Source organism: Erigeron canadensis, chromosome 4, assembly GCF_010389155.1.
Source record: "Erigeron canadensis isolate Cc75 chromosome 4, C_canadensis_v1, whole genome shotgun sequence".
Lineage (NCBI taxonomy): Eukaryota > Viridiplantae > Streptophyta > Magnoliopsida > Asterales > Asteraceae > Erigeron > Erigeron canadensis.
The window spans coordinates 11,476,591-11,490,380 of NC_057764.1; the positions used below are offsets into that span (position 1 = coordinate 11,476,591).

At 35.8% G+C, this 13,790-nt stretch overlaps 1 protein-coding gene across 1 annotated transcript; it reads right to left on the minus strand.

The window, feature by feature from the left end:
• Positions 1-258: 258 nt before the first annotated feature.
• On the minus strand, positions 259-3,951 carry LOC122596967. The gene is made up of 3 exons (XM_043769608.1): positions 3,577-3,951; positions 825-1,067; positions 259-423 (listed from the first exon to the last, which is right to left on the minus strand). Exons 1-3 carry the CDS (start codon positions 3,904-3,906, stop codon positions 259-261), a joined length of 738 nt encoding a protein of 245 aa, XP_043625543.1. The 5' UTR covers positions 3,907-3,951.
• Between the last annotated feature and the right edge of the window lie 9,839 nt (positions 3,952-13,790).

The following is a 13,790-nucleotide window of genomic DNA, read 5'->3' on the forward strand; positions in this document are numbered from 1 at the left end:
AGCCAAAGTTCAGAATTCGTGATTTGGTTTAAGTGTTTACTATATGATATGTGTATGAGCTAAGCGTTGTAGATTAAACGGAGCAATAGCAATACCTTACAAAGCCAACCTACCATGAACTAACAAAGCCAAATGCTGTAGATTAAACGGATCAATAGCAATACCTATCCTATAGATGATTTTTACATACAGAGATGATACAGAATTTCCTCCAGAATACCAATAATTTGCTTTTCTTGGTATTGTGTTTAAATATACTTAGCCAACCCCATAACCTTGACCATAATGAACAGCTACCAATACCCCATTTACACAATCCATCAAACCTAACTCCTTCTGACTAAATACAAACCCTGCAACCAAACCCCAACAACATTGACCCATAACAAACCATAAGCCACACCCAACAAGACCAAATCCAAACTAATCAAACCAGAAAATCTAACCTCAACACCTATTTTAACAATATCAAAGAATGCCATGAACTAAAGAAATTAGCTAACCATAAAGTTTTCCACAGAAGCTGCCTTAAACACTGCAACCCACATATCAAACTTTATGCAAGTTTTTGGTAAATAATACTTCTTCACAGTTCACACCATCTTGTCCGCTATCATTACAATTAAAAGACACATTCAAAAAAGTATAGCATTATGGCAATATGGTAACTAAAAGTACTCTCTTTTCTTTTTTTCTTTTTACCGTTTTGTTTTATTGTGTATCTAACACCAATAATTGAAAAATGAATCTGAGAAAGAAGTCATTTCCTTTCTTCCAAAGAGACAGCCAAGACAAGGAAATGGAAAAGTTTAAGAAATACATACTGAGATGAACGGGCAAGGCCATACGATAGTTGCACCAAGAGAATCTTGAATCGTGGAGAATAATCCATAAGGTCTGACCAGTATTTCATCTTTTTTTATTGCAACTTGAACGTTTACCTCACACCATCCGCGTCCAATCTCTATACCATCAACTATGTCATTTGGGTCCAAGCTCTTCACCCATCCTTTTGCAACATTCTCAGTTGGATTTAGAATGCTTTTAAGGAAAACCTCATTTCCAACCTAGATTTTAGCAATCAAATTATGTATCAGAAACAAGCAAGAAAGATCCGACAAGAATGGACTGGGCATAAAGTACCGAGCTAAAAGGACTAAGCAAAAAATCAAGTTACCAGACTCTACAAACTAGTGACCTGATCAAATCAAAACATGTATTGTGTTAAACAAATGTACTATCCCGTGCACAAACTAGTACTTACAAACTGATATGTTAATCATGTTATGTATAAGAAACCGAGCAACAAAAGACTGAGATGAATGGACCGGGCCTAAAGCACCAAATTGGAAAGACCGAGCAAAATACAAGTAGCCAAAGTATACAAACTAGTGAGTTGATCAAATTAAAACATGTATTTGCTTAAACAGATGTATTATTCCGTGCATGAGCAACTAGTACCTATAAACTTATATGTTGATCAACAACCTAACGAGTTGGACCTAGAAGCAAAGAAGCTAGGGCGAGCAACAGACTTACAGCAGCAGAATTTCAGGAACAGAAACAGACTTATAGAAACAGAATTTTAGAAACATAATTACAGCAACAAAATTTTAGGAACAGAAGTACAACAACAAGATTTTAGACCAGAATTACAGGAACAGAATTACAGGAAACAAGTAATATTAATACTTCTCGAAATAATAGGCTGATGCCATACTAGTCAGACGATCATGTGAAAGGTAAGTCAAGCTAACCGAGCTGTTCGACAAGATGGGTCAAACTTTTAATCTCCCAAAACAACAGGGCTACACGTTGGACGCTTCAATTTAATAACTTTAACATAATTAACTATAAATCTTTAGGGTTTTGAATTCAATAAAAAAACACCAAAGAATCAGTATGGTAATTCTTTTAACATAATTTAAGATTTTCAAACATATATACATATGGATACAGAATATATACATATATAAATATAGAGGCAGATACAAATATAAATACAGATGTATACTGATAAAGAAACAGGACTTTCTATTGACCGAATAAAAGTTGGATCATTAGTGGAAAGAGAAGGAAGATAATGAGCATACAATAAGTAGTGATTTTGTAAGTATCGATTTGAAAAGGTGTCAATTTTAGGGACTTTGATTCCTAAACTATAAAGCTAACAAGCTTAATGGGAATTCATAACAAAACACCTTACAAACTTTTTCTTTTTCCTTCTTGGATAGCAGGTTAAATGAACTGAAACATGGTCGGCTAAATAGATCATAAATGCGTTGGGGGCTCATGATATGTGGTAAGGCCATTTTGGGATGTCAACCACAAGAAAGCACCAGACATCTATATTTTATTAGGTGGCTGTGTATTGGAGTTGAACTCTCAGCCAACGCATCTACATGCCATAGAGCTATTCGGAAACCTATTAGTTTGTCTAAGTTTGACTTATTTTAATAAACTCATTTTTAGCCTGAAAACTTATTATGAAACTCTAAGAAAAGATAAATGTATGACCAAAAAAAGAATGAACCCCAAAAACTTGGTTTATCGAAGATAAGTCAAAACCAAACTAGCCAATGAGCTATCAAATAAGCTAAACTAAACACCCTGTATGTTGTTAAGTGTCCAGTTTCAAGGTTATGCTATTTCAAAACATGGTGGTTGTGTTGATTTATATACGATGGACCGATATTGACCACCAAGACCCAATTTGACTGCCTTTCACTCAATCTGATAAAAGTTACTGATTTGCGGATTTATCACTCGGTACACTGCCAAGTACCGATATATCGGCCACCAAGACCGATACAACACTGCAAAACATATTGTAAAAAAATAAACTTACAACTGTTGCATTGTGCTTGTATAAAGCTAGTATTAAACAATAAGTAGACCAGATTAACCACTACAGTTTTCTATCTTTATACAAAACAGCCGCAGTGAAGTTTAATATATCTCAGAAATTCAACCTACGAAACTTATCACTATGTTGCAAACCAACCATAGCATTATTTCCTTAGCTTTTCATCTAAAAAACAAGAAATTGCATCAAAGCTTGTTTTGCCAAAAGTGACAATCATAAATGATGGAAATCTAAGTAAGCCAAGTACTCTAACTAAGAACCATTCAGTACAACAAATTTGATAACTTTATAATGCAAAATCAAATATCAAAGTTACTCTTGTACGCGTTCAAATTAACCCGTTTTAGGCAGTCGAACTAAACACTTTATTTACTCTTTGGACACCGAAATGGCAAAATCCATAACGTGATTACTAGGAAATTTATAAAGTCGTAAAACTATCATGAAAACAATCCAAAATCGAAATTACTATCTAAAAACCATCCAAAAAAGTATCATGAAACAATCTTATCAAGATTCAAGAAACACATTTCAATCAATTTGAAGGTAGGGATAGACTAATAACCGATCAATTTTGGTTTAATAACTCGGTCCATTCATCCAGTGTCACTGTTTGTTACTGTTTCGCAGGGCTTTATAGATATTGTATGTATTGTAATTTATCAAGTCATATAAAGGGTGGAACAGTAAGGATTTATGTGGAAACATACCCGTAAAGGTGCAGGTCCATTGGTCACAACAGGGGAATGCGAGGTTAAAGGCGGATCACTGGAACCATCCATCGACCCATTAATCTTTGCTTGGGCTTGTAACCAGTCCACTTCACTAGTAAGTTCTTCACATCGAGCTTTCAATTGGATGTTTTCTTTATGATATGCTGAACGACTTGGTATTACCCCCCATACATCAGAAGCACGAACACCCAAACCATACATGATTGCATCACCATTGCGATCCTTACCCATGACTTTAGAAAAAATATCATCTGGTCCAGGCGTATCATTCGAACCCTCGGGGAGTTTTAGTTTGATTTGTTTCATCTTCGCCTAAATTAAATATAGTAACAAAAAGATTATATGTATTTTTAACGGCATGAAAGAACACATATAAAAACGTTGAACCCGAGGTGTCTGCTTATATGGATCCTGAACTTTTTGAATCCGGAAAGCTTTCTTATTTTGTATGCCCCATTTTTCAGGTATCCCTCTTGTTACTTTCCCATGTATATGTGAAAACTCTATGTAAATCACAGATATATTTTATGTTCATGTGACAATACAATACGGGTGGGTTGGTAAAGTGTCAAAATGGGTAAAAAATAATTTTGGTAAAAAATAATTTTGGTACAGGCTAAGCTACGTTGGGTTGGGTTTAAGGATTCATTTTAATCATTGATAATGGTTTTTGCGCAACCATGTAACCAAATCATCTTATATACATCACTTATTTTATTTCATACCATAAATATGCAGGGGAAAAAAAGAGAGAAAAGAATACACATCATTCTGCTATAACATACACAGTAAACATGAGTAGTATGACACAGTAGTTAACCTCCCATCATAGACATAGTCTTTCCAAGCTCAAAGATTTTGTGCCTTGATTCAATGAAGTCTGTAGCTGCTGCATTAATATCTTCTTTCTTTTGCATGAACCCATTCAAGTTCTTGCAAGCATAGTAGTTTGTGACCCTAGTGTTATCTATAGTTTGGCCAACTTGAGAAATACGAGACTCCATCAGTATTGAAGTTATTATTGAGGCAACAAGTGCTTCTTACAACTTGTGCTGAATCAAGGGCCATTAACGATCCAAAGGGTAATTTGCTCTTTATGCTATTTTATGTATGGCTGAATAATTTTGCATGTTTCTTTTACCTTCTTCCTCTGTTTATTATTATTATATCGTACCATACTTGTGTGTTGTATATTGTTTATATCTGAACTAACTTTAAGGGTTATATTCAGTGTTGCTACAAAAGGTTATGGATCCACCAAGTTCTGAAGTTGTTGATGATGCACTAGAACTACTGGTCCATATTCATGCTTTGGAAAAAACATCTTTTAGAGGCCGTTATGAGCCAACTTTTTATGGACGATTGCTTTCGAGCTTTTCTCTGTCTTTCGATGCTTCCATGCTTATTTTGAAGTTTCATTTAATTTGTTGATATATTTTAGTTTGATGACTTAATGTATAGTATCCTATCTAACACAAACACCTTTTGGTGCACATTTCTTATGGGTGGGTTGTGTGACGGGCCAAGCGAGTCATAATATTTGGGTGGGTTGTAAAGTGACATCTCTTAGGGATGCCTATACTTTTTTGTATTTTTTTATTCTCTTATTAATAATATTTGGCAAGGGTGCATGCCTTTTTACCCATAAAAAAAAGGCAAAAAATCTTGGACAGTTTAAACATATCGAGTGTGCTATTATAATATGGTAAAAAATTTTGGACAATTTAAATCTTGCTCGTTAAATCTTCTAAAGTATCTCTCAAGGTAAAAAAATATTCTAAATTGATTTAGTAGAAAAGGTTTAGTGTTCCTTATAAATAATACAATAAAATATAAAAAATATTAATACAATAAAAAATAAATGTCTTTCAAAAGTTAAACTTATAAACCCAAATGTCAAGTGTCCTATTTGAATATGTTAAAATACGACTTTATTAAATTATGGTTCTTTAAAACTATTGTTTTATGACTTAAATATCAAGTGTCCTATTACGTTGCATTATAATAATACCATAAAAAATAAGCATCCTCTAAAAGTTTAACTAATAAAACCCAAATGTCAAGTGTCCTATTAAGTTATGTTATAATAGGACTCTATTAATTAATGGTTTTTAAAGCTATTGTTTTATGACTTTAATATCAAGTGTCCTATATTATGGTGCATGATAATAATACCATAAAAATAAATGGTCCTATTATAGTTAAACTAATAAATTTCAAATGTCAAGTGTCCTATTAAGTTATGTTATAATAGGACACTATCAAATTATGGTTCTTTAAAACTACTCTTTTATGACTTAAATATCAAGTGTCCTATTATGTTGCATAATAACAATACCATAAAAATAAAGCGTCCTATAAAAGTTAAACTAACAAAACCCAAATGTTAAGTGTCCTATTAAGTTATGTTATAATAGGACTCTATCAAATAATAGTTTTTTAAAGCTATTGTTTTATGACTTAAATATCAAGTGTCTTATATTATGATATATGATAATAATACCGCAACAAGTAAGCGTCCTATAAAAGTTAAACTAATAAAACCCAAATGTCAAGTGTCCTATTAAATTATGTTATGATAGGACTATATCAAATAATGGTTCTTTAAAGCTATTGTTTTTTGACTTAAATATCAAGTGTCCTATATCATGATGTATGATAATAATACCGCAACAAATAAGCGTCCTATAAAAGTTAAACTAATGAAACTCATATGTCAAGTGTCCTATTAAGCTATGTTATAATAGGACTCTATCAAATAATGGTTCTTTAAAACTATTGCTTTATGACTTAAATATCAAGTGTCCTATTACGGTGGATGATAATAATACCACAAAAATTAAGCGTCCTCTAAAAGTTAGACTAATAAAACCCAAATGTCAAGTGTCCTATTAAGTTATGTTATAATAGGACTCCATCAAATAATGGTTTTCTAAAACTATTGTTTTTATGACTTAAATATCAAGTGTCCTATTATGATGTATGATAATAATACCACAAAAAATAAGCGTCTTATAAAAGTTAAATTAATGAAACCCAAATGTCAGGTGTCCCATTAAGTTATGTTATAATAGGACACTGTCAAATAAGGGTTCTTTAAACCTATTGTTTTATGACTTAAATATTAAGTGTCCTTTCATGGTGTGTTATAATAATACCATAAAAAATAAGCGTGTTATAAAATTAGACTAATAAAACTCAAGTTTGAAGTGTCCTATTAGATTATGTTATAGTCGGGCTCTGTGAGATAAATGTCCCATAACCCTCATCTATTATGACTTATTTACTATGTGTCCTATCAAGTTATGTTATAATAAGACCCCTGATTGTCAAGTGTCATATTAAATAACTTCTTAGGACACCGTTTAATTAACTTGTATTATAAAAGGACCTTAAATGTAATTTTGTCCTATTAAAGAGTTTTTTATGACACTGTTTTAAAAGTGTCCTACACAAAGGGTCCTAAAAGGCCATATTTCTTGTAGTGAACCTCGTTCAGAACCTGTAATAACTGCACCAAGTGACATTCCATTTTATCCTTCAGTCAGTTTCAAACTACCCTCTGAAATGACTATTGGAACAGATGTACGTGTCACTCCTTCATAAGTATCAGCTTCCACTGAGATGCCGCAGTCTGATGAATTTCATGATGCAAGCCATGAACTACTGGATGATGAAGACAGTGAGACTGAGATAGTCTATGCTGAAGATCCTCCTGAAGTTACTCAGAGGAATTCTTGCACTGATATAATTATGCATCCTGGTCAATACTCTAGGTGGACCAAAGCTCATCTAATTAATCAAATTATTGGTGATTCCACTAGACGGGTTCAAACCAGAAGAGCCACAAGCGATCAATGCTTATATGTCAGCTTCTTATCACTGATTGAACCGAAGAAGATTGACGAGGCTATGGCAGACCCAAGCTGGATTGAGGCTATGTATGATGAGCTTAACCAGTTTGAAAGGAACAATATTTGGGAGCTTATTCCATGTCCCAGTAATCTGAAGAAAGAACCAATCGGGACAAAATGGGTCTTTAGAAATAAAATGGATGAAGATGGTCATGTAATCAGAAACAAGGCAAGACTAGTTGCCAAGGGTTACTCTCAAGAAGAAGGTGTTAATTTTGACGAGACATTTGCACCAGCTGCTAGACTTGAAGCTATCAGGAATTTTCTTAGCTTTTGCTGCACATGATGATTTCAAAGTCTATCAAATGGATGTCAAAAGTGCATTTCTGAATGGAGAACTGGAAGAGACGGTATATGTGCATCAACCATCAGGGTTCATTAATGAAGAACTACCTCGCTGGGAGTACAAAATGAATAAAGCTTTGTATGGTCTGAGACAAGCACCTAGAGCCTGGTATGACACACTTACTAAACATCTTCTGAAAAATGGTTTATTAGAGGTAAAATAGATAACACTTTATTCATTTTGCATGATAAAGGTGATATCTTACTTGTACAAGTTTATGTTGATGATATTGTGTTTGGGGTTACAAATGATAAAATGTGTGATAAGTTTTCTAAAATCATGTCTTCTGAGTATGAAATGAGTATAATGGGTGAACTGACGTACTTTCTGAGTCTTCAAGTGAAACAAACCAGAGATGGTATTTTTATAAATCAAGAAAAGTATGTCAGAGATCTTTTAAAGAAATATAAATTTGATTCAGTTTCATCCAAAGATACTCCTATTTCAGCACCACTTTCAATTGACTCAGATCCCAAGGGAAAACAAGTGGATCCCACACTTTATCGTGGTGTGTTGGGATCCCTTATGTACTTAAACTGCAAGTAGACCTGGCATAATGTTTGCAACATGCCTTTGTGCAAGATTTCAGGCTGATCCTAGAGATTCACACCTAAAAACTGTGAATAGGATTTTTCGATACCTGAAAGGTGTCCCCAGACTTGGTCTTTGGTATCCCATAGGCTCAAGTCTAGATCTAATGGGTTATTCTGATTCTGACCATGCAGGTTGTAAGATAGATAGGAAAAGTACCACAGGTGGTTGTCATTTCCTTGGTGGCAAATTTGTTAGTTGGACAAGCAAGAAATAGACTGCAGTATCACTATCCATTTTTGCAGAGGCTGAATACATTTTTGCAGCCAGTTGTTGTGCTCAGATTTTGTGGATGAAAAACCAACTAACTGATTATGGTGTTACTTACACAAAGACTCCAATCTTTTGTGATAACACAAGTGCCATTGCAATTTCTCACAATCCTGTCATGCACTCTAAGACCAAGCATATTGATCTCAGGTATCATTTCATCAGAGACCATATTATTAAAGGTAATATTGGTTACATTTTATTCCCACTGACAAACAACTAGCTGATGTTTTTATAAAACCTTTGGATGTTAAAACTTTTAGACATCTCATCAGCGAGTTAGGAATGCTTAATCCTGCGTAGCATTTGTTCAGGGGGAAGTGTCAAAAATGTTTTTGTACTTAAAAGAATTTCTCACTAAAAAGAAATTTTTTTTTGAAGAAAAATATTTTGGACTAAAATGTCTCAGTTGTCTGAAGGACTTCAGAATTTTGTTTCAAGTGAGATGGTTCAGATCGCACTAACTGACCATGCTCAGGTTTTACTAAGTTAAAACTGAAGTCCAACGGTCACTGCATATGTCTCATGGATACTTGGATGTTATATGTCCACATGTTTGTTATTGTTCAAAGATGCTCCTTTTGCTGATGTGGCACCCAAGTGGCGCCATAAAAGTGAAAGGATAATTACTTTTTCCTCGAAAATGATGAAAATGTTTGAAAAATGGGGTTGTAAACCGTCATTGCATTTAATGCGGACGTAAACTGAAAAGTTATTTTTCGGATTACAAAACCGATCAAAATTGATTTCAATTATAAATATTCCTTTTGGTTTTAAAAATTCAGAATAACTTTTCATTTATTTTATTTTTTGATTTACTATTGCATTTCCACGATAATTATAAATACCCACTTTTCACACAAATTCCTTCATTTACTTCACATTTACTTTCAATCATCACTCTCTCTCTTACTAAATCCTCTCAAATTCCTTCATTCAATTCACACTCTCCAAAGCCTAAATCACCTAAATCATTTTTTTTAATCTTATTTCACTATCACATTCAATGGCTCAACAACAAAAAGAACCAAAGGAGCCAAAAACACTTATAGCCTTTGAATATTCCCCTCCTAAATCTGCAGTTAAACCCAGTTCACAATGGCCGAAAAACTTTGAATCTAAAACCATTTGATTCAACATGAACAATTACAAGGCTGCCTTAAATGCCAAATCAAAAACCTTGATGGGCAGAATAAACGAATATCTTAAACGTTTTCCCATTTCGTATGCCCTAACTGCAGATCCCCAAACCATGTACCACAGTTATTTACTTGAATTCTGGTATATGGCGGAGATAAGGAAGGATGAGAAGGCCATATCCTTTACTTTGAAAGAAGGCACGGTGAAGTGTACAATAACTCTGGATGGATTCAGGGAGGCTTTAAGATTAAATTATCTGCCTCTATCCAATCCTTACATGAAAAGGAAGAAAGGAACAAACTTCAGGGAAGTTTTGGTGGCAATAGGCCATGATCAGATGTTAGATGGCGAAGGAAATTTGAAGACCTCTGACCACATCTTTATGGCTGGCTTTAAAAACTGTTGGAGGTACTTCTAGACTCAAATAGTTGAGTGCCTTGGTGGAAACAATGGTGGCTTGGACCAGATCTCCTTAATCTAAGTTGAGATTGGTTACTAATTGTGGCATGGAATGAATGTAGATTATGCCGAAATGCTGTTCTCTCAGTTGATTGCTAAATTGAAGGGGAAAAGGAGTATACATATTGCATTCCCAAGGTTTCTCAGTCTGTGTTTTATCAATATTCTGGGAGATGTATATATTGATGTGCTTCAGCAAAGTTCTGCACCTAAGTTCTGCAAGGACCTCTCCAGATTGTCCACCTCAGATGAAGAACCTGATCTCTCTCCTACAATGTGTCAGGTACTTGGTACAAATAAAACTGAAACAGTACGACCGACTGGCTCAGAAAGATCATTGGGCGGGTCACAAAAGAATGTGAGGCCCACCAGTGCATCTAGTGGCAATATGTTGAACTTATTTAAATCCAAATCAAGTTCTTCCACCCCGCCACCTACTTCTTCCACTGACCAACCTGAGAATCTCCCAAAAGATTTCTCAGGATCACCAAAGAGCATTTTAAAATTGCGAAAATTTAAGCCATCCCCACAGCCCAAGGATATTAGTACCCAAGCTCAGCCTTCTGGATCTTCCCAACAAGATCTAGAAGAAAGTCAAAAGGGAAACCCACAAGCAATCATCTCCAAAACTTCTTTAGGAGGAGATGGTGAAGAAAATATAAGTGTATTAGCCCAACACACAATAGAAGTTGAGTCTGCAGGTGCACCCCCTGAAACTTCACAAATCTTACACTCTACTTGTGCACAAACTATTGATATTTCTCAGGTGATACCCAGGGAAACTGAAGTTTCAACCTCTACGGCCAATGAAGGGATTCTTGTTGACAACACAAGGATTACTGAGGCAACTCCGGTATCAACTGTTGCTGGCAAAGATGCTACGGCGGAGCCAATCTTGACTGGTGATGATGCTACAACTGCTGCAGATGTTGAACCAGGTGCTGGTTCAGATGCCGGTAATCTGGACCAGGGCATGTCTGACCAGGTAGTCAACATCTGGGATGACGATGAGCCAACTCAGGGGAATCTTGATTCTCTTGAAAATTTTGAGTTCGATGAGAATTTACTGGAGGAGAATCATTCGGATTCTGAGCCACCCTTCAACCTCTTGAACGAACCTATGCCTCCACCCCCAAATGCAAATCTTCCAATCAATCCACAAAATATAATCGATCTCGATCCTCCATATCCCGACCACCAATTTCACACCAACACCCATTCTTTCCAGAATCTACAACTCCTACATATGTCACTTCTCCAGTTTTCAAACCACAACTTGAACACCTTCACCCCCAAATCCACAAAGTTCCAAAGCAGAAAACTTATAATTTGCCAGAAGAGCAAGAAAAAGAGTTGGACTCTGACACTGAATCTGAGGGTCTTTCAGATACTATTACAGAGAAGACTCTTACAAATATCCAAACACTTACATTTGTGGCCTCTGCTTCTGCTCAACCTCCTCCTCCTCAGAGTATTAAAGCACAGTTAGAGATATCCAATGCCGAAGTCCAAAACCTACTCGTTCAGGTGGAGGGCTTAACTAAAACTCTAACTGTCAACACCAAGTACTTGGCTGATCTGAAGGGTGCCCAAGTCTTTATGGGCACATAATTTACAAAAGTTGCTAAGAATGAAGGATTGGTGGCTGGGAAGCTCAATGAATTGGTTTTTGCTTGAAACAAGATTAGTGTGGCTATTGGTAAAGCCTTTAAACTGACCAAGAGGGATGTTCAGAATGCAGTTGTTACAAATCTGACATCCTCAGTCCAAATGATACAACAAGCTTTCTTGGCAGCTAAAAAGGAGGTATCTGAGTTGGTGAAGAAACCAAGCCTTGATGATAAAGATCTTGGTGTTTCTATTGGTGAAAATGTGGTTGAGAACCTGAAGTCTGTATTCTCTCAGGAAGTTATCTCTCAAATTTCAGTTTCAGTGGCAGAAAAGGTTGAAGAGAAGGTTAGATCGATGGTTTCTGAACTAACCAAAGAAACAAATGACAAGGTTGACAAAGTTGTTACTGAAATGAAAAACTTTGTGTCAAGCCTTGATCAGACTGTTCAGAACCAGTCGAAGCAGTTGGATGAAATTCTATCCAATCTGAAGAAGGACCCAGTTGTTGATTCCACCCCATCTACTACGTTTACTGAAGATGATAGAAAGGTACTGGTCGACGTGCAAGAACACGAGAAATTGCTCCTTAACTCTTTATTTAGGTTAAGAGCACAAATCTTGACCATGGCCAAAGGCATTTCTGAATGCCTAGAAAAGAAGAGTTGGGAGCCTCTGAAGGCCATGCAAGCCACTATTGAAGCATACTCCAAAATGCATGCAGAGCTCCCAAAGGGGGAAATTGGTATGTTTTCCAGCACTCAAGAAATGATCGAGAAAACACAGAAACTAAGTGCTGAGACCGCAAGTGCATCTGCACCACCCCAGGGGGAACAACGATCTAGGAAGGAAACTGAAAAGAAAGATAAAGGAAAGGCTCAGTTGGTTGATGAGCGCAAGTCAAAGAAAGTGGTTGATGAAGAAGGCTACCCTCTACAAAACACTGATGCAGATAGTGAAAAGTTGAAGAGCTTGCAGAGACAAGTCTCCAACCAATTTCTTATGTGGAGGGATAATAGGAAAAAAGAAAGGGAACAACATTGAAAAATGGGGACCCTTGATCATTTGGATGCTGCAGCTCTTGGTCTCTCTCTGGATAAATATCTGAAGATCAAGAATGATCCAAGAGCGCAGAAAGCCTTGGCAGAGATGGAAGAATATGAGTATGGGAAGAATTACTCACCTCTGGAATAAAAGCTAGAAAGTCTCACATTTAATATGTCCATTGAGGACTTGGTCAAAAATCGAATAAGTGAGATGGAAATAAATAAGAAGGAAATTCTGGCTGAAGTTCAGAAGGTTCAGAGGCAACTGAGCAAGCCACCCCAGAAGCCAAAATTGACTGGTCCCAGAACTACAAGAAAACATGCTCGTGATGCATACCTTTCCACCTTCAAGCCAATTACTAAAGAAGTTGCTCAGCTCCAGAATAAACATGAAAAGGATCAATATGATTTCTATATGAAACACAGGTCAAATCCTGCAAAGATTCTGGATGTTGAAGTGATCAAAAAAGATGGTCTGAAGTTGTTCGATTTAATTGTGAAAAGAGAAGGAAGGGCTGAGGAAGAGTACAAGCAAGTCTCAGTTCATGAGTTTGGGATTTCAGAGCACAAGGAAATGATCAACATTCTGAGGGGGAAGCCGAAATCTCACTTGATTGGTGCTTGGTTATTAAGAATACAACCAAAAATGAAGACAAAGGTGGAGATGGAGGAAAGGCTATTTGGCAGAGTCAATTTGCCAACAAAAAGAAAAGCTACTGATGCTCCCTCAGGTTCAAGGCCAGCAAAGAAGTAACTTGTTTATCTTGTAATGTATTTTGTACTTGTAAATATTTTTCCTTTCCATTTGTACTTGTA

Coding starts and splice junctions, on each gene's coding strand:
- LOC122596967 (XM_043769608.1), bottom strand. CDS start 3,906: ATGAAACAAATCAAACTAAAACTCCCCGAGGGTTCGAATGATACGCCT. Junction 1,068..3,576: donor ATGGACCTGCACCTTTACGG/GTATGTTTCCAC, acceptor GCTAAAATCTAG/GTTGGAAATGAGGTTTTCCT. Junction 424..824: donor GGCCTTGCCCGTTCATCTCA/GTATGTATTTCT, acceptor TGGTTTGATTAG/TTTGGATTTGGTCTTGTTGG.